This window comes from Maniola jurtina, chromosome 8 (assembly GCF_905333055.1).
Source record: "Maniola jurtina chromosome 8, ilManJurt1.1, whole genome shotgun sequence".
Classification (NCBI taxonomy): Eukaryota; Metazoa; Arthropoda; class Insecta; order Lepidoptera; family Nymphalidae; genus Maniola; species Maniola jurtina.
In genome coordinates this window covers 5030547-5052581 of record NC_060036.1, presented here as the reverse complement: position 1 = coordinate 5052581, position 22035 = coordinate 5030547, and the positions used below count along the sequence as shown (strand labels likewise).

The 22035-nt window shown below is 36.8% G+C and overlaps 1 protein-coding gene across 1 annotated transcript; it reads left to right on the top strand.

The window, feature by feature from the left end:
- Nucleotides 1-953: 953 nt before the first annotated feature.
- Nucleotides 954-21655, top strand: LOC123867663 (arylsulfatase B-like). Its single transcript, XM_045909833.1, has 8 exons — nt 954-1171; nt 12632-12722; nt 13440-13599; nt 14941-15167; nt 15977-16085; nt 18992-19144; nt 19703-20371; nt 21164-21655. Exons 1-8 carry the CDS (start codon nt 1146-1148, stop codon nt 21544-21546), a joined length of 1818 nt encoding a protein of 605 aa, XP_045765789.1. The 5' UTR covers nt 954-1145; the 3' UTR covers nt 21547-21655.
- Nucleotides 21656-22035: the final 380 nt, after the last annotated feature.

Here is a 22035-nt window from a genome sequence, read left to right as displayed (position 1 = left end):
CTTAAGTTTAGAATAATTTATCGAGGTCAATGAAGTACCGGCCGCCTCAAGGATACATTTCTTAAAACCGGTTCCTGTTTTTCGCGGGAAAGGCCGCTTTCTATTTAGGATAAGGCTAAGCCCTGCATTATGACTTAAGGGTCCGAACCACAGATATATATTTGCATTTCTGTGGTCCGAACGGAGCGGGGAGCGCGCGGTAGCCGTTCTCTTGCTTGTTTTGCGTTGCCCCTCCGCTCTGGATTACTTTGATGGTAAATTCTGAAGTCTAGTGTTTGTTGTTACATGCCGACCGCGCCATTGCCTGTACATGCATGCATGAAATGCACAGCTTTAAACGATAAAAACTTTTTAGCAAGGTTATGAATAGCGCTAAAATTCAAAACCGTAGGTACATTTTGTGTTCATACATCTTGTGCTCAATAGGTACACAGAAACGGCTTTCGATAGCATCAAAACCTAATTAATTAATTATTGTCGATAACATACAAGTGAATGTCATAACATAACGCAAAGAATGTATGTAGTAAGGAAATAAGAATTATTATTAGACATTCTTTCAATTCATTATGTAACACAAGATAAAATTGTATTGACAACCTTCCTAGCGTAGTGGTGTAGGATGTGACCTAACAAGACCTGGGAGGTCGATTTTCGGCAGGCTCTATTAAGCAATTTATAATTTCTGAATTGGTTTTGTTTCGTAGTAGGTGGTTTTGGTTGCGGCTAGTTACCACCCTACCCGTAAAACCAAGCGATTAAGCGTTGCGGTCTAATGCCGCAAATCTGATATTGCCAAAATATACGCAGGCAATTAGGTAGATCAATCTGTTAAGCGCTTACTTGTAATCGAATAGAAAATACTTAACAAGGATAGGCAGTTGGTATTATTGAACCCACTAACAATAGTGTGAATAATTTTGTAACAGTCCTTTGCGGGCAACCTTCGCGGCTTCAGTACTGTGTCGGCTATAGGTTTGCGTGAGCCGGTGTTCGTAGGCTACATCTGTGGCGAGGTACAGGTGCTCAAGTGCGCGGAATTGTTTTATTTGTATTTTGTACAAGTGGACGGAATAAGTCATTATCGCGGAAATGTTTTAATTATTAAGTTACTCATCACGCGAGGCACTGCAGTTATATTAAGCATGGGAAACGGGAAGGTGTTCAATTGGTAAGCGAATAAAAAATATAGACATAATTTTAAAATGTGATTAATTTATTAGTTGGCGTTTAAGTTAACTAATCTTTCCTTTGACCCGAGCGAACCTAATATTCTGACGTTACAAGAACGAGTTTGAATCTTCAACAATTTAGATTTCAGTTCACCCTTTTATGATTTTCGCTATTGTAGTTTTCATTAATTCAGGGAAGATTCATGTGAGAATCTAATGTGTATGTTATGTAAATGCCTTCAGTGCAATAAGATAAGACAGTCATATAATATTATTGGGTGCTATCACCGACTGTCGGCACTATTTCTCTACGACCCCGCATTTACATACATAATGAAGAATATCCGCACCTTTAGGCGTGTAATAATAATAATAAATATTAGATATAAAGTAGGTACCTAGCTCCGAAGGTATAACAAATAATAAATCTTAAAAATAGTAGGTAGATCCCTACCTAAGTACTTTTTTTTTGTAAAATTGGTACCTAGTATTTACCTAATGTTACCAGCACGAATCCATACTCCATACTAATATTATAAATGCAAAAGTGTGTCTGTCTGTCTATCTGTCTGCTACGTTTTCACGTCCCAACCGCTGAACCGATTTTATTGAAAGGTATAGACTTGGGATACATCCCGGGGAAGGACATGGGCTACTTTTTATCCCGGTAAATCGAAGAGTTCCTACGGGATCAAAAAAACCGAAATCCACGCGGGCGAAGCCGTGGGCATTCTCTAGTAGTCAACAAACTTATTAGTTTATTATTCGATCGATTAATCGATTAATTTATTATTACTTACTACATAAACAAATATTCATAAAAAAATGCACTTGATAATGTGAGGACTGAGGATCATTTGCATTAGGTTTTCAGTTATTTGAGAACAATTAAATGCAAAAGTGGTATCGTAAAATATACACGTACAATGACGTTAGCCTAGTGGTTAAGAATATGCCGGCCTGCTATTCGGAGGGTTCGCGGTTCGATCCCGGGCCTGTAACTTTTCGGAGTTACGTTATAGGTACCTAAGGAATTAAATATCACTTTCTTTAAACGTGCAGGAAAACATTGTGAGGAAACCTGCATGCCTTTTCCATATATTTATTTTATTTCTTATTTGTACCAGTAAGTTGTAATAATAAAGACAAAATAAACAATAGGTAATAATTTGACAGGACAGCACTTATTATAAGAGATCTCTACCAGTGACCCTTGGCAGTTGTGAGAAGTTGTAAGGGGGTACTAGGTACAACATAGACAGAATTTTTTCAAAGGAAAAATTATCCATACTAATAATATTATAAATGCGAAAGTGTCTCTGTCTGTCTGTCTGTCTGCTACGCTTTCACGGCTCAAGCGCTGAACCGATTTTAATGAAATTTTGTACAGACTTAGGATACATTCCGAGGAAGGACATAGGCTACTTTTTATCCCGGAAAAACCAACAGTTCCTGCGGGACTCCTAAATACTCATCCGCTTGATCGATTCGTATAAAATTTGGTACCGAGGTAGCTTGCGTCCCTGTAATTGACATAGGCAACTTTTCATCCCGGAAAATCAAACAGTTCCCACGGGATCTTTAAAAACCTAAATCCACGCGGACGAAGTCGTGGGCATCCTCTAGTAGAAAATAATTTTCTCAAAGGTGTGTGAAGTTTGTCCATCCGCACTGGGTCAGCGCGAAAGATTTGGCCTCAACCTTTGTGATTCTAAGAGGAGACGCGTGGGCTGGCGATGGCTTGAGTTGAAATTAGATGAGAGAGAGATGTAATGTATCACACGATTGAAGCCAAAAGGTATCACTATGTTTTTGAGATAAGTATAGGTGTAGGTACCTATTTCATTTTCTACTTTCAGTAAGTATTAGAAGTTTACTAAGGTTCGTAATTAATATACCTACCTATGCCTAATTCATTGTGACTATTTTAAGAAATGGCTAGTCATTCGCCTTTATTATTATAAAAGTAGTGTTATTTCTATCATATACCTATGGTTAGTTACCGATACAACAATACTGGTCCACGGTATATAGGAGGTACTTATAATATCTACTCGTTACGCGTGTCATTGAAAAACACAAAAATCATCCAGAAAAAGACTTCCGATAATTATTATCAAAGAAAATCCTCGACGCGATTTCACTGGCTTTTCGGTTAATATTTAAAAATTAACTGTGAAAAAGTAAAAATTAGTGATTAAATAATGCAAGGTTCCATCATAATCATCCTTTTTCCTGAGCTTTATTGATCGGGAGCTCAGATACTCTCCTAGAAAACCAAGTAAAGTAACAGGAAGTAATATAATCATATTGACGCTCGGAACGCCTTCCATTAATCACAATAACGTAAAGGATGGATGGATCTTCTCGGTAGGAAAGGCATCCGAACCAGTGGTAGATGCTCTTGATGATTCAAAAGTAGGTACTTGTAAAAGTCTAATTGAATAAAAATATTTTGAATTTGATTTGATGGTGGTTTTCATGGCATCACAATCTATAATTGGCGGCTCACTACTGAGAACGGATTTGGCCTACCTAGTCTACATGTGCTGACCTGACCATGTGCAAATTGGCAGACTTCACACATTTTTGAGAACATGATATGGACTCTAACTTAGGACTCTCAACAACTCTTAGGCATGCAAGTTTCCTCACAATGTTTTCTTTCTTCTTTGACGGTGTGCAAGTGATAATTATGAATTCATAGGATAGTAAAGTAAAAAATTTAGAAACCTGCTAATTCACTGTTGACACAGTGTGTGTATTTCGGTGCAAGGTCTCGCAAGTTAGTGGCCCTGAAAGCAATTTTCCGATATGGTCAACTTAGGAAATATTTTCGCAGATTTAAATCTGGTCATTCTCATAGGCATTGCCAAAAGTAGCAGTGTGCGTGTACGATTGTTACATTGTCGTTTCTATGGTCCAGGACCATATTAATCTCGTTTTGCCAGGAGGTGGGTAAATAACTCTTTTTGTTGTCTTATCATAAATAATTGGACCCATTTACGCAAACAGTTGGTCCCTGTTTCTCAGAGTTAGTTGTTGATTTTCAATTTTAAAGTTTGAAGGTTGAATTTTTAAGTTAACTATGTATTTAAAACTAACTCTGTGAAGGTTGGTTCCTGTTTGCGTTAAATATTAAAAATTCGTTAAATACACGGTTAAATAAATGAATTTAAGGTTGCGAAAATTATATTTCCTCAAATTCTATGATACGAACCACAACGCGATTATAAATTATTTCTTACACAATTGATAACAACTGATTGTAATAATTTCTTATTCAATTGACCTCTTTGTGTTCGACAATGACAATAGTATATAATTAAATGATCAAACGAACTTACCAAGTGAAGTTCGATCTTGATTGTCCCATCTTCGGCGAAGAGATTTAATATTTTTCACTTGTAAGTAGTCTTCGCTACGCTTCAACCCACTCGCACGTAGTTTAGCTATATAAGAAAGAAAGAGATAGCATGCTCCCTACTTTCATAGCAGCCATGCCGGCTACAGGCGTCATTTAGTTTAGAGAATAACAAGGCCTCCAACGTTGATGTTTCGGGTAAATAATAAATAATTATTATAGACGGGGATGGGAGGGACCTTAAATCTCTTCGCCGAAGATGGGACAATCAAGATCGAACTTCACTTGGTAAGTTCGTTTGATCATTTAATTGTCCCATCTTCGGCTCCGAGATTTAATATTTTTCACTTGTAAGATGTTCAGAGCAAATGGAAACGTTGGAGGGCAAAATATTAAACCAAAAACAAATCTAGATTAAACAAAATAAGTAGTTATTTATTGTGAAAATTAACATAAAAATTAACCTGAATCTGTATTCCATACAAAGAAAATAACTTAATTAGGCGAAACATTAAATAGTGCATTAGCAAAACCTAAATTATCGTTAGTCAAAGGTCTATTGTAAAAATTCGCAAAGGTTGCTGACCGCTCTGACCAGGTAGCAGTCTTTCTTATAGTATCGACACTGACACCTGCTCGTAGTGCAGCAGAAGCAGTTGCAAGTCGAGTACTATGAGCACTAAATATTGCCGTATCGACACCACTAGCTGTGAGAATTTGTTTTATCCATCGTCCAATGGTTTGGGACGAAGCAGGATGAAAGGGTTTTTTAGTAGTAAGTATAAGTCTATCATCGTGACTAGATCTGCAGATCGAGGTCATCGTTATATAGGATACTAGTGTATCCGCTGGGCAAACGCTTGGCCGTTGTATAAAATAAGGGAGGTCAAGTCTCGGTTGTGATTTGCCTATCCCTGAAGTTTTAATAATACCGGTAATCGTTATAACAATCCTTTCACTGCTCATTTTAATATTTGGGATCCTAATTAACGTTAATGTCTGACATCTTTGTCCATTAGACAAGGCTAGTAGAACTACTAGCTTTTTAGTGAGTTGTTCCAAATTAAGAGAGCTATTTGGGTATAAGTTTGCAAGGTAATTAAGAACTACATTTGGATCCCAAGTGGTATCATACTTAGGAAAGGTTGGTTTAATTTTAAAAACACCTTTGAGAAACCCTCTTTACTCGTTCATCTTGGCCCACCTTATTTATGGTAATAAGAGATAAAGCTGAACGATGATTATTTAATGAACCATAAGAGGATACATTCCTTAAGCAATCTGCTAGGAAGTCCAGTAAGTCATAAACCTGAATATCTAAAGGATCTAAACTTTTAGTATTGCAATAGCCATACCATACCATAGTTTAAAGCTAGAAGTATACTGGGATTTTGTACTATTCGACAAGGATGCAAGAATTGTACTCATTGCTGATGGAGGGACTTGTTGCCTGGCGAAAGCTTGCCTGATAATACACCCACCACCAGGGAAAGGCACCGATGAAGAGGATGGGTTTCCATGTCCCTTTTTCAAAAATACATCGTAGATAATTAAGTATATCTTTATATGTATAAATTATATATATATTCGAAATCTGCATAATGGATTTGATATCAAACTCTAGCCATCTGTCTGAAGTTAATTTTTTCTTGACATATCTACATTTTTTATTTTATTTTTTCCATATCATGTATCTAAGTACTTCTAAATTCGCAACACTTCTTGGTTTTCTGTTGGTTATATCTCCTAAATTGATTTGTTTTGACGTCATAATATAGCCTCTAACATACGGGACAGGATTTATATTAAACTTAATGTGTAGTTTGGCAATAATGAGGGAATCGATAAACAAACAAACACACATACATAGCTGCCAAATTCTCTGTCTTACCCTAGTTGGGTACAGAATGGTCTTGTTTGATAAGATTTGATAGGTATTCTCTAGTTCGTTCTTCAAATTATGTATTACATTTTTTCAACAGCTATAATCCTTAACTACATACGCAAAACACAAAAATGAAAATATTATATATACAAAAGTTTTAAACTATCTGTAAGAAAAAATTACGAGTATTAAAAATACCTAGTATTGAGATGTGATAGTCGTACTACAATTTCAGGTATATTCTAAATAATCCAATAAGAATTTTCAAAAAACTTTCAGAAAACTTTCAAAGAATTTTCAGAAAACAAGTGTTATGTCCGTTCTCGGAAAAGCCTCGACCGATACTAGTTTCCTAGTTCGATTCCAACTGCATGTTTGCGCAGTTTTATGGTGTATTTCAAGTTTATTTTTGGTAACAAATAATAATTAAATTTAGATGTTTTCTTTAACCCCTTCATAACATATATTGTAAATATGTTTTATTTTCATGAGTACTTAATTTTATTTATAAATAAAGAAAAATAATCCACCTAAATGATAGTTTTACATGACTATAATTTTATAAAATTATAACTTTTTTGGTTTGGATTTTTCTAATTTAAAAAATGCCAATTGAAACTTTGAATCTGTCACTTTGTTAGTTCAGGACCTCATCTTTAAAAAAAAATATATGTCTTTGTATGAATTGACCTAGTAACTTTTGATGTAGTGAATGTCAAAGATGAGACGAAACCCAAAATTCACTAATAGTCTTTTGATATTTCAGGCCATAAAATAAAAAATAAAAATAAATTGGGAAATATTTTCTTCCAATTTAATAAAACAGGAAATATTCTACAATGTAGTATGAATATATTTTACGTAAATGCAGTGTTTAACAAAATATGAAGCGGCAAAATGGCTCAAAAATGACCAAAGCCGTGTCAACGATCTTAAGCCAAAAAGTAAAACCAAGAACTCGTAAAGAGAAAAAAAATCTTAAATATTTTGTGTGATTTCTGTGTATTGGTACCAAAAAGTAAGCTTCTTTGCGGTCTAGGTTTACTATATAAGAGTTTTTGGTCATTAACTTAATTGCAGTCCTAATATCTTCCATTTTGATGTGACTTATATTTACAAACTTATTAAGCTTTTTTTTTTTTTTTTTAATTTAAAATAATACGTTTTTCACCGTTACTTTTAGGGACCAGAAAAATACCTTGAAACAAATTGGCCCTTACACGGTTCACATCTACGAATTGCTTGAGAAAAACTTAAACTCATTATTATTATTATTATTGGGAAGAGAAATTTTTGGATAAGATGTTGGGTCCTGAATTGGTAATTCAGTGAATGGAATTTTATACCCAGAAATGCTATTAAGAACAGCTTCATCATTAGTAAAATTTTTCCAAGCTCTCATGAAAAATTTTAAACGACCCGCATGTACCTGGGAACTTATCGTTTCTGCTTCGCCAGCCACGACTGCTTGTGACGTCGAGACGTCGATGGTGGCGGCGTTGACGCTCGCTGCCCGCTGCAAACCGGCTGTGGTTGGTACGCTGTTGAACGGCGCTGGTAAACTTGCGTCGGCGTGAATTTGGCCCCCCGCGGGTCGGCTGACGTCCGCCGCGGTAGTTCGAGTGTGTACGCGGCAGGGAGGGCTTGAAGTTTAAATCACTTGATGTGGCTGAAGATTGGATAAGTTTCCCCGTCTTCTGGATGCCCCGTGAAGACTTGATGAAATCAACCAATTTTTATGTCGACCATAGGCGTCACGAGTGAGCGTCTGGTTTCAGATTCTAAATAATGGGAGTCAGCAATCAATTTACCCGCATCTGCAAGATTTTTCAGAATCGCCGGTGCTTCTATTTGTTTAGTTAGCATGTCCGACATTGTCTTGCTGAGTACTGTAAAAGCACATGCCAGCTGGTTTTGCTTTTTTTTAAAACACGGGAATCTCTATTCCGGGCCGACTCTGTTAGCATTGCGCTAATTTCTGGATTGAGCACGGAGGGCTTCAGCAGGGGACAGATTTTTGGAAATAAGCATTTTTTTTTTTTTTTTTTAATAATTCGCCCCTTACCTCCTTTTTTAGTCCCTCTTTAAGGAGGCTCTCGAAATCCCCTAAAGCGAGTAAGAGTTCTAGTCGGCACTAGGGGGTGCATTTGTAACCTCTGTCAGATCGGGTACTGTATGTAGATGCTGCCACCGCCGCAGGTGGTGATGGCGGGGGCTCCACGCCCCATACTTCTGGCTCAATCGAGTCAGCCCTGTGTGGAATTTCCACGACAGAAGATAGCGGTCGTGCTGTTGGTTGCGGGCACCGGGGAAAGTTGAAAAGATAAATAAATAAAAGAAGGGTTAATATCTCGTATTAACTCATAATATATTGCTATTGGTCAATATCTCGTATTAACTCATAATATATTGCTATTGGTCAATATCTCGTATTGACTCGAAGCCGTTTTGTTTTTTTTTGTTTTTTTTTTTTTTTTTTAATCTACGGTCTAATATCACGTAGTAGATCAGAGATATAATTGCTATAAGTAGCCAAGAAATAGCCAGCATGGAAACAAAAAGAATAACTTTTTCGTACATACCTTCACTATCCGATACGTAATGCTGGCGTCGTAATTTTTCTTCATATTTTCTAATCTTTTTACGCCATTTTTTTTCCTTATGCTATGCTTATGCACAGTGCTATGTGCCTTCTTTTCGGCATGGTAATTAACTTGAGAAATATTTTATTTTTTTATTATTTTTATTATCCTTTACTACGTGCGGTAGTCGCGCGCGCACGAAAACGAATGACGCCTGTAGCCGGCATGGCTGCTATGAAAGTAGGGAGCATGCTATCTCTTTCTTTCTTATATAGCTAAACTACGTGCGAGTGGGTTGAAGCGTAGCGAAGACTACTTACAAGTGAAAAATATTAAATCTCGGAGCCGAAGATGGGACAATTACAGAAACGCAATGCAATTTTTATTATCACTGTTTGAACTTAGTTACTACGACCTAGTTCATAATATTTAGCAAGGTACCTACTAAAAAGTTATAAGTAGATACCTATACTAATCCGTCCGATATAGGTAAGTAGGGAGGAATTGGATAAAATACAAAGCGGTTTCTCACTGTTCCATCCCAAATGATTGGTTAAGTCCTGTAAATCTTTTAAACTACAATATTTCTAATACCTACGTCTACGTTACACCAACCTATAAATAGGTACTATACCTACTTACAAAATCTGAAGCTGCTAAGCCCTGGCGGTTACAGCTGTGGATTCATCAGTTTATCCTTTTCGATTTACGTATGTAAGTAGGTATAGCGATTTTAATTCTTTGTTTATTGCCGGTATCTTCTTAGGAGAGTCTACTTTCTGAACTGGTGAAAGCTAGAGTCTTTACTTGTCACTTAGATATAATATCTCTATGACTTGAGTCTTTAAAGGATGCCAATGACGATTTACGATTTGATTAACGATTTATAATATACTAGGGGATGTCCGCGGCTTCGCCCGCGTGGATTCCGGATTTTTAAATCCCGTAGGAACTCTTTGATTTTCCGGGATAATAAGTAGCCTATGTCCTTCCCCGGGATGTATCCCAAGTCTGTACCAAATTTCATTAAAATCGGTTCAGCGGTTGGGCCGTGAAGACGTAGCAGACAGACAGACAGACAGACAGACAGACAGACAGACTGACAGACAGACAGACAGACAGATAGACAGACAGACAGAGAGTCAGACAGACAGAGAGACAGATAGAGAGACAGACAGACACACTTTCGCATTTATAATAATATATTAATATGGATTTAATTGTCATATTACCATCCATTGCGCAACTGTATTGCGTAACGACATTGAAGGTACGAGTAGGTAGGTGGTAGGTACGTACTCGTAGTTCAGATAAAAAAGTGTGTGTTAGATCATTTTTACGCTGACGACCAAAATTTTACTTTATCTGAGAAAAAACTTGATCAAGAGAGACAAGGTCATTTTCGGTAACAAAAAGACAAGTTTAGATGTCACTTTTTTGGGTGAATTCAACATAGGTACTTACCTACTTATCTAATTATTTATTATTATTTAATCCCATAGTTGTCGTCAAAGACAACAATGATAGAGGTGTCAGACCTTGACTTCGTGAGAAATATTAAAAAAAAATGCGTTGTTAGACATCGACTAAACTTGAATTATGTTAGCCCTGTTAGCCATTGTCGCAATGCATTGCGATCTCACTGATAGTAAGTAATCTAAGATGGAAGTGGGGAATATGGGCTAACTTGGAAAGGGTACAGCAGTTTTATTAAACCCATATCCCTTATGGACTTTTTATCGAAACTTATATATAGGTACTTAAGTATCTTGTTTTTTAGGGGTTTTTTTTTCAAGCAAAACATTTGTTAATTTTATCATCAGAATGACCAGCTTCTTTTTTGAGTTTATGTAAAAGTAAAAAAAAGTTTGGCTTGCGAGGAATGTTGCCATTTAATCTACGATGCCAACCTTCAAGGGCGATAGTTGTTCGATGATTGCCTTCAACGCGACTAAGGACCTACGGTTGATTTTTCACATTTATTAAAGTTTTGTAAGCAACCGGAAATTAGGACATCAGCATATACCCAGCGTACAGAATAATTTCAGTTATTTCAAGGTCGTGTTTAAAATTAGAAATTAATAATTTATTTTTAATTAGGGTACAAACTCCAAAAAATACAAAGTTTATTTTTAATTAGGGTACAATCTCCAAAAAACACAACGTTAGTCTTGATAGAGATGAAGATGGGCACTAGCACTCCCTAATAGCCTAGTACCTACTTATTTTTTTTGCTTTTAACTTAAGTTATTATCTAGTACCTATCTACCGATATAAAATTTGTACAAGTGGACTTGCTGCGAGTATACAAATCCCAGTGTCAAAAGCTGACTTCTGCAAGTCAAATTCAAATTCAAAATATTTTTATTCAATTAGACTTTTACAAGTTCTTTTGAATCGTCAAAAGCATCTACCACTGGTTCGGATTGCGGATTACCTACTTGCCAGTGGATTCTTTAGATTAGATAGATAGGTACACATCTAACGGAATTCAGTGGCGGGAAAAACTGTGTGGACAAGACACCGAAGAAAAATGCCTTGCTAGTTTTCCTCCTATTCTATATAGGATCTGAACTCTTTGAAATATTCTGTTCATTATAAAACAAAGTATAATAATGCCCTCGTCGTGAGAATCGCTTCTTTCATGATTCTGTCATAAGATTTTATTATATTCGTGTTCTCAAACGCCTACTACTTACTTGTCTCGAGTCAATTAATTTTCGTGGCACACTTATCTACATTTTATTACTTTGTACTAAATATGTAGTACAAAATTGTTATTATTATGAAAGTGTAAACACGAACTCAGACAAATACTTACTTATAAAAGTGTTTTATGCATTAAATTCTATTTATTGAATGTGGTTGCAAATTACAGTGGAAACTCTAATAGATCTTCGCTATACAGAGTTGCATACTGTACACGGACAATCGAAAAGGTTTTTTTTAAATTAAAAATAGCGAGCAAACGAGTAGGCGGATCACCTGATGTTAAGTGATTACCGCGTGAGGTGGTCTGTTCTTATAAATATCTTATAATAACACGCGCAGATATACAGCGTGTGTTATTATGAAAACCAAAAAACGGATAAGTACATGTTTTATCCGTTTTTTGGATTTGCTCTGATATTTACCTACTCGTAATCCTATTTACATGAATATGCCACGAAGAAATGGATGACACCATCGACACGCATTTTCAAACTAGCTTTGAAAATCCCACGTGACCAGACTTAAAATGCAGCCCTTCCTTGACTGAGAATCGAATCTGGGACGCTTATAAATCTATAGTTTTCAAAAATAATGTACATATATGACGCTGAAAGCTATAATATATTCTGGTCTCGCACCGAAAAGCGCAGCGTTAGGGACAAACCCCTTTAAGTGGACAGATACGACATCAAACGAGTCGTAGAGGGAGCCGCTGCATTCAGGCGGCGGCGTGTGCAAGTCCCTACAAGAGACCTATGTCCAGCAGTGCACGTCTATCGATTGATAATGATGATAGCTTTATAGGTAGGTACTTATTGAAAGGCATAATAATAATAATCCAAATCAATAATTGGGCCAGGAAAATAACATATACCTACCTAGCGGCCATGAGTTTTAGATGTCTTTTCTTTTTCAGGGGCAGTTGGTGGATATCCTTGAGTCTACTCTATGGAAGTGTGTGGTCTTACAAACCTCCCAATATATTATTCATTATGGTGGACGATATGGTATACCTAACACATCTATAAAAGCTGATGTTAATAATAGATTTTAATTTTATTATTTTCGTATAATTAAATACTCATCCTGATCCTAATATCTACCCATAAATGGAGTTACGTATTATCTGTAACACATTATGTGTGTGTGTTTGTGCTGTGTCTGTGTTGTGGGGGCGGTTCTACTTGTATAATAAATAAAATAAATACAAATTTGTTGTTGAAAAGTTTGAAGTTTGATGATGTTTTCAAAAAATCTCGCTAATATATAGTCGCGGGCATCATCTATCAACCTAACTTATAAATCATAATCCTACTAATATTATAAATAATGTGAAAGTGTGGATGTTAGGATGTTTGTTACTCAATCACGCAAAAACAGCTGAACGGATTTGGATGAAATTTGGATGGAGATAGATTATACCCTGGATTAGCACATAGGCTACTTTTTATCCTGGAAAATCAAAGAGTTCCCACGGGATTTAAAAAAAATCTACATCCACGCGAATGACGTCGCGGGCATACAATAAAATAAACACTTCTGGCAAAAATTTCAACTTAACAGGACACTCCGTCACTTACTCCATACATAGTTCTAATCTCATTTGAATAAGCAACCAAAGTTTATGTTATTTTGCAGACATATTCTAGAAACTAATACCTGTGCCTGTGGTGTTCTAGATTTAGATAGGGTGCACCAGAACCCTAAAAATAAACTTTTTACAGGGTTTCAACGATGTGTCATACCACGGATCGGACCAGATATTAACGCCGAACATCGATGCTTTGGCCGCCCGGGGAATAGTTCTACAGCAGTATTACAGTGAGGCGATATGCACGCCTGCGCGGTCAGCGCTGCTTACTGGCAAATACCCTATGCGGACAGGTAAGTCGTAATTAATTAAAAAAGGGCATGTAAATAGGTAGGCCTTTTTACCAACTCAATAAAAAGTTATGTATGGAACGGGTCAAATTATGAACCTTCTTCTTTTTGTTGAAGCCAGTTAATAACAAGTGTAAATTAAAAATTTATAACACCCCCGACAAGTGAAGGTTACAGTAACTAGAAAAGAGCTGATAACTTTCAAACGGCTGAACACTCTCGATCAAGCCACCTTTCAAACAAAAAAAAAACTAAATTAAAATCGATTCATTAGTTTAGGATCTACGATGCCACAGACATACACAGATACACACGTCAAACTTATAACACCCCTATTTTTAAGTCGGGGGTTAAAAATTAATCAATACGACCGAAATTTCTTAATTATAATGTTCCTACTATATGTAATACAGTTACCGTAGCGAATGCTTCAAAGGCTATGAAGAAATATGAGTATCGGTTCTACACGCCTTGCGCTTTCCAGTTTGCTGTAATTTAGAGATCGTTACAAGTTACAACATCCAACGTCATGTCTTTGATGGTGTAACAATAACGCGCAATTAAATTATAACAGTGTATTCAATAACGCGCAATTAAATTATAACAGTGTAACAATAACGCGCAATTAAATTATAACAGTGTAACGATAACGCGCAATTAAATTGTAATAGTTCTGTAAGGTTCGACTTAGGCGGAGCTGGGAGGAGAAATGTGTTCACAGCTGCAGCAATTCAGCAAAAACTGCATCAACCATTATTATAATCACAGTTGTTGTGATTGGCTGAAATAATGGTATTCTTGATGCAACAATGCATTTTAGCCAATAGTGAGCGAGCTTTAACCAATCGGGGGTTCGATCCCGGGCAACGCACCTCTAATTTTTGTGTTATGGGTTATGTGCGTTTTAAGTAACTAAATATATACCAGTTTCTTTTACGGTGAACAAAAACATCGTAGGGAAACCTGTATGTCTGAGAGTTCTCCATGGTGTTCTCAAAGTGGTGTAAAGTCTGCCAATCCGCACTTGTTCAGCGTGGCCTTCTCACTTCCTTCTCACTCTGAGACGACACTCTGTAGTGAGTTGGCGATGGGATGATCATGATGATGATGAAATTGCCTTACCGCTTTCAGATTATCGCGCTTCAGCTTTTAGATGTTGCATTATTACCTTTGGGACTCAATACTACTAGGTACTCTATTACTCAACTCTCTCTACTATTACTCAATATTACTACATCAGCGAAGAACTTCCCCCGGGTCCAGCACTAACTTTGATCGAATAAAAAAACAGGAAGACACAGATACTCGTATTTACCCAATATTTAAAATTATTATTTGTTTCAGGGATGTACGGAACACCTCTTTCCAACTCCGAAGATCGAGGTATACCATTGACTGAGCGACTACTTCCAGCATATCTGAAAGACCTAGGTTACAGCACTCATCTGGTAGGGAAGTGGCACGTCGGGATGTCCAGGCGGCAGTACCTTCCCATGTCTAGGGGGTACGACTCCCATTACGGCATGCGAGGTGGCTTCATTGACTTCTACACACATGATAAAGTGGAAGTTGTAAGTGAATTTAAAATACTTATTGTAATACTAGATAATGCTCACGACTTCGTCTGCGTAAGTTTCAATTTTTTAATCCCATGGAAACTCTGATTTTCCGGGATAAAAGTAGCATATACCCTGGCCCTGAATGCAAGCTATCTCTGTACTTTTGGTTAAAATTGGTTAATTATAATATAGGCCATAAAAAGCGAACAGACAGACAGACCGGCAAATACTTTTGCTCTTATAATACCTAATAATAGTACTTAGATATTATGATGCCCGCGGCTTCACCCGCGTGCATTTAGATTTTTTACAAATCCTGTTGGAACTTTTGATTTTCCGGGCCAAACAATAGCCTATATTCTTAGTTAGCTATATAGTATAGCTATGGCTGTTCCAAAATTGTTAAAATCGGTTAAATAGATGGGCCGTAAAAAGCTGGCAGACAGACAAGCAGGCACACTTTCGCATTAATTTGACAAAGAGTACTTAAACTTATTATAAAAAAGATTTAATTCAAAGTTCATCTATCAATCTAAAGATTGTTTACGATAAGCTTATTAGCTTTTCAAAATACGAAATATAAAAATTGTTAAGTACCTACCTACTAAGGAATTTTTGTGCATGCGCAGAGTAGAAATTTGAGGTTGAGGCAATAAATTACTAGAGCTAATACATAGAGATTTTGTCTAACTTTAGGTACATTCAGTGGACCTATCACAGGCCGCGCTTACGGTGAAGCAGGGATTAACCTTTATTCGCACATACACCTATTATATTAATTTGATATGTGAATACATTAATTTTGCATTGCTGTATTATAGTTTCCAGGTGACGTACAATATTTCGGACTGGATATGTACGATGGCGACATTTCCCAAGAAGAGGAAGAACGGTATGCTGTTGATGCATTAACAGACAGGGCCATATCGAGTAAGTGGTAAACTTAATTATTAATTACTAGCTTATTCCCGCGACTTCTTCCGCGTCGACTATACAAATTTCAAACCCCTGTTTCACCCCCTTAACCGTTGAATTTTCAAAAATCCTTTCTTAGCGGATATCTTTGTCATTAGAGATTATCTTACTTTTCATTCACATAAACTTTATTCCAAATGGCAGTAGTTTCACGGGCACTGTAAATAGAAACTCATCACATATTCCTTTGAACACAAACAAATACAAACCACATAGGTACGTAGATTTGAATTTCCAAATCCAAATTACTCATATCTTAATTAATAACTACTACAAATAGTACCCACAGCAACTGAACGACGAAATGAATTTAAAGCTGATAAGTAACATACCTAACTACGTTGGTAAGCTTTGCTTCTTCTGCGTAGGTAACCCGAATTTTGAGTTCTATATAGTATCGGACCGCGATGGGTTCAAGATAAATCACCTAACGACAGATTCAAAATTTCCCAACTCATCGTATGATCTAAATATCCCTTAAGTAAAAGTTCTTTTATTAATTAACCCCCGACCCAAAAAGAGGGGTGTTATAAGTTTGACGTGTGTATCTGTGTATCTGTGTATCTGTGTATCTGTCTGTGGCATCGTAGCGCCTAAACGAATGAACCGATTTTAATTTAGTTTTTTTTGTTTGAAAGGTGGCTTGATCGAGAGTGTTCTTAGCTATAATCTAAAAAAATTGGTTCAGCCGTTTAAGAGTTATCAGCTCTTTTCTAGTTTTCTTGTAGAAAAGAAGGTTAGATAACCGTTAGGTTCATAATATTATGTCAATAGACAAATGTCAAGCTGTCAAGATGGACGTTGGCTAAATACATAATTATTTATTTGAAAATGATGTTTTGGAAAACTAAAATACTTTGGATCGTCGGGGGTGTTATAAATTTTTAATTTACACTTGTACCTATTTAATTTTGTCGTTTTATGTTTAACTATTAACCGGAAGTGACATTGATTTACTAAATCGTTCCGCGTACATGTTTCGACATGGTCCCTATAAACAAAGGAACTTTTCCATGTTCAATCCGCTCCAGGACATGATTTGCGCATCTCTAGTAACAAAAAAGTCAAAGAACCTTTAGTCGGCGTTGGCTGTGATGCAGCTGGCGTAGCATTACTGTGCTGAGGCAGACAAAGGCTCCGAGCGTATGCAACCGAGTGACACAGACTCGTTCTAGTTAGTAAATATTATTTACTAAGAATAGAAGTTTCTAAGATGACGTGCACCGTGCACGCGTCACGCAGACATCTGTACCGGCAATACAACACGACGCAGAGCAGCACAGACACATATTGTCTGCGCTGCGTCGCACGTGTCTGCGCCGTAGCTTACGCAGCTCTCAGTAGTATACGTTCATGCATTACAAAATCTGCTCTGCTCTGCACTGCTTCGAACTAACTACTTTAGTCGCCTGCCTCTCAACATACGCGTAGCCCCAAAGACGGTCGTAGTTTTTACCAACTTGAATTAACATTGTGTAATCAACGTAATCAACGTAATGCGTTGTCGCAGCCACCCCTCATTTGCTTTGTAAATAGAAGCAAATAATTGCATATTCGGTCGGACACAAACACAGAACGCGCATCATATCGTGTCATCGCATCCTATTTAACTCTATTTACATCTGACACCCAAAAGCTTTATGCAACAACTAGCTGACGCCCGCGACTTCGTCCGCGTGGATTTAGGTTTTTTGAAATCCCGTGGGACCTCTCTAGTTTTCCGGGATAAAAAGTAGCCTATGTGCTAATCCAGGATATTATCTATCTCCATTCCGAATTTCAGCCAAATCCGTCCAGTAGTTTTTGCGTGAAGGAGTAACAAACATACACACACACACACACACACACACACACACACACACATACAAACTTTCGCCTTTACAGGTACAACCTAGATAAAGCCTGATTATTACCCATTAGCTTTTGCCCACGACTTTCTCCGTGTAACCAATTGACATTGGGTTTTGTGTAAATATAATACACCTATGTTCCTACCTATATTTAACTGTCCCGCCCGGGCTTAGATCTACGGGTCTACGTTATAAAAAAAACACTCAAAATCTCTAAGTAGTTTCTAGGCCCAACGACGTACAATGTTATATATCAATCAGTTTCTCCTTATACGAGTATTTTACCTACGAGTAGGTATAATGTTATCGTTTTACCACACTGCAATTTACCAATTCAGCTTTGTACTATGAATTTAGCAACTCTTAGGCTTGCCTAAGAAATTCGGCTTTTAACTATAACATACGAGTATGTATTGGGAAGGGAAATTTTAAACCACATTAAGCTGACCGCAACAAATGTTTAGTGTATTTAATGCCAATGATTTTTGTACCACAAACCATTTGCACAATGACTGCATATATAAATTCCACAATACATTGTACTATTTTAATATTAATTACAATTATTAATTAACAATGTGAGCTTTTAACTCAAAATTGAACGCTTTAAAGTATTTATTAAATCTTTCAATCATTCATATTTCATGTACATAATAATTTATAACTGAACACCACATAATTACTAAAAACTTTTTGGATAAACGATAAAAAATATTATAATTTATTTAATTAGATGATGCCCGCGATTTCGCCCGCCTTTAGGTTTTTTTTAATTCTCGTGGGAATTTCCTTTTGAGGTATGGAGCCCTAAAAAAGAAAAACGGCTGACTGTTAGGAAGAACAAAATTTCATAGCCCTTGTGTATTCCACGCGGACGAAGTCGCCGGCATAAACTAGTTACAGTTACATGGTATTAAGGACTTTAGCACTGATACATTTTTAACAATACTTTTCTAAGGAAATAGTATGTGCAGTAGTAAATTAGAATGAATAATATTTGCTTTATTTTAGTCATCCAGAACTACAACGAATCTTGTCCGATGTTCTTGCATCTGGCACATAACTCGCCTCATGCTGGTAACGAAGGAGGCCTGCTACAGCCGCCGCTGCACTCAAACGTGAAGAGTCAGCACATTGCTAACTCAAACAGACGACTATATGCAGGTACACTATAGCTTTGACTTTTTTGTTTATCTGGATGAAATACATTTTTATTTTTAACCCCCGACCCAAAAAGAGGGGTGTTATAAGTTTGACGTGTGTATCTGTGTATCTGTGTGTCTGTGTATCTGTGTATCTGTGTATCTGTGTATCTGTGTATCTGTGTATCTGTGTATCTGTGTATCTGTCTGTGGCATCGTAGCGCCTAAACGAGTGAACCGATTTTAATTTAGTTTTTTTTGTTTGAAAGGTGGCTTGATCGAGAGTGTTCTTAGCTATAATCTAAAAAAATTGGTTCAGCCGTTTAAGAGTTATCAGCTCTTTTCTAGTTTTCTTGTAGAAAAGAAGGTTAGATAACCATTAGGTTCATAATATTATTATGTCAATAGACAAATGTCAAGCTGTCAAGATGGACGTTGCCTAAATACATAATTATTTATTTGAAAATGATGTTTTGGAAAACTCGGATACTTTGGATCGTCGGGGGTGTTATAAATTTGTTAACATTTTTTTCACAATGTGCCTCAGGCTCAGCGCTTACAAAATATTGTTTTTTTTCAGAGATGGTCAGACATTTAGATAGCAGCATCGGTAGAGTTGTAAGAGCACTTGCAGACAAAGGAATTTTGCAGGACACCATAATAACGTTCATGTCTGACAACGGAGCTCCGACCGTTGGACAATTTAATAACTGGGGCGTCAATCTGCCTTTTAGAGGAAAGAAGCAGACTCCATGGGAAGGGGCAGTTAGAGTGCCAGCGTTTATTTGGCATTCGTCATTAAAGCCTAAAGTATGGCGTGGACTTATGCATATAACCGATTGGATGCCAACTCTCCTGGCAGCCGCCGGTGGGCAGATAACAAAAGATATAGATGGAGTAAATCAATGGAACGCTATAATAAATGGTGAAAAATCTCAACGGAAAGATGTTTTGATATCCATTGATGATAGTGTAACAAATACCTATGCTTCATATAGACTGGGTGATTATAAAATTATAGTTGGGAATGTATCAGGTTTAAGTAATGGATATTATGGTGCCAACTTTATGATAAATAAGGCTCCTCCGCCTGAATATTTTCCCGCTATTAAGTCTTCTGAAGTAGCAAAAGTTTTTGAAAGCTATGGAATATGTTTGGAGTATGACGAAGTTATTAAAATGAGGAAAGCAAGTACTATCAAACAATTAGATAAAGTTCAAGATCTGGTTCCCTGCGAACCTAGTCCTAGTAAGTATTGTTTGGATAAACATTCCTAATAAGTCTAATTTATTACACCTACGTGAATACTATAAAATGCGAAAGTGTATTTTTGAGTTTGTCCTTCAATCACTTCGCAACGGAACAATTATAGACTATCGTCAATATTTGCATGATTAGTTACAAACCTGCAGAGATTGACTACTTTTTATTCCGGAAAAATAAACGGTTTCTGTGAGATGGCACGCCGTTTTTTGCCTTTCAACTAGCCAATGCCCGCGACTTCGTCCGCATGGATTTAGGTTTTTCAAAATCCCGTGGGAACTCTTTGATTTTCCGGGATAAAAAGTAGCCTATACGCTAATCCAGGATATTATTTATCTCCATTCCAAATTTAAGCCAAATTCGTCTAGTGGTTTTTGCGTGATGGAGTAAAAAACAGACACACACACAAACACACACACAAACTTTCGCCTTTATAATATTAGTGTGATCACGCAGCAACATATCAACAGATTCACGAGATTCACGAGGTCTGAAATTCTGAATCGTGACATAGACTACTTTCATCCCGGACATTTATTAAATAAAGAAAGATTTACATTACATTTACCCGTATTCACAAACATTACCTACTATGAGGTTTTACAGTGCGCTCGAACGCACAGTGTCGGTTCCACCAATCAGATGACTGTGTCACGTCAATTTACAATGATCTGATTGGTGGAACCTACACTGTGCCGAGTGCACTGTGAGACCTCATAGTTATGATTGTGAATACGGCCGATTCTCTAGTACTCCATAGTTTTATTTTCATTTCAGTTCAAGGTTGTTTATACAATGTGCGGCAAGACCCTTCGGAGAGTCATGATCTTTGGGAACGATATACCAAAGTTGCCAACTTACTTAAAAGCAGGTTGCGCGCCTTATGGGCCATGCGAGTGAGACGAGCTCCTGTAGTAATAGACGAACGAGCGAACCCAGCGAATTTTGGATACAGGTGGCTTCCATGGCTGAATGATACAGTGCTCAGTGATAATCAAAATGATACACCATCAACTCAAAGTGTAATTGCGAGTGAAACCCCTTCTTTATTACCAAGTAATAGCAGTGCTCCTTCCGACAGAACAGTTGCTTCAGTAATAGGCTGTGATAACCCTACAGGATTCATGAACTTCTTGTGTATATTAAGGAGTGTCGTCTAGTTCCAAATAGGTCAATAAATAATTATACTTACTATAAGTATTGTGATTTATTTATAATATTAATTAGATATTTCTAGAAATATTTTTATGTAAATAAACTTCCTTATTATTTAAAACACTGTTTCATTAATGTTTCATAATAAACGTTATAACGTGTATAATAAACGTTAAATACCATTTTCTTTTCAGAAAATGGTATTTAACGTTTATTATATTAATAAAATTGAATTGTCCGTTCATGATACGTGAATGTTGTAGAATTTTCTTTTTAAATACATCTAAACATTTTAGTTTTTGTATGCCTCATCCAGCATTTGCAGTGTTAATAATATTGGAAACATTTTTGAGCTCTAGTAAGGAGAGAGTTTCGCTATTTGGCCTTTTTTTAACGCTGGGAAATTACGCATCCCTCCCGGAAACGGCGAGGGTACGAGTATGTGGGACTCGTCGGCCGAAAGGCGGTCGGAATACCCACTATACACCAGCGTC

Excerpts from the sequence above, each read along its gene's own strand:
- LOC123867663 (XM_045909833.1), top strand. The coding sequence starts at position 1,146 with ATGGGAAACGGGAAGGTGTTCAATTG. Across the intron at positions 15,168-15,976 it reads CACATGATAAAGTGGAAGTT|TTTCCAGGTGACGTACAATA; the intron begins GTAAGTGAATTT and ends GCTGTATTATAG. Across the intron at positions 16,086-18,991 it reads AACAGACAGGGCCATATCGA|TCATCCAGAACTACAACGAA; the intron begins GTAAGTGGTAAA and ends GCTTTATTTTAG.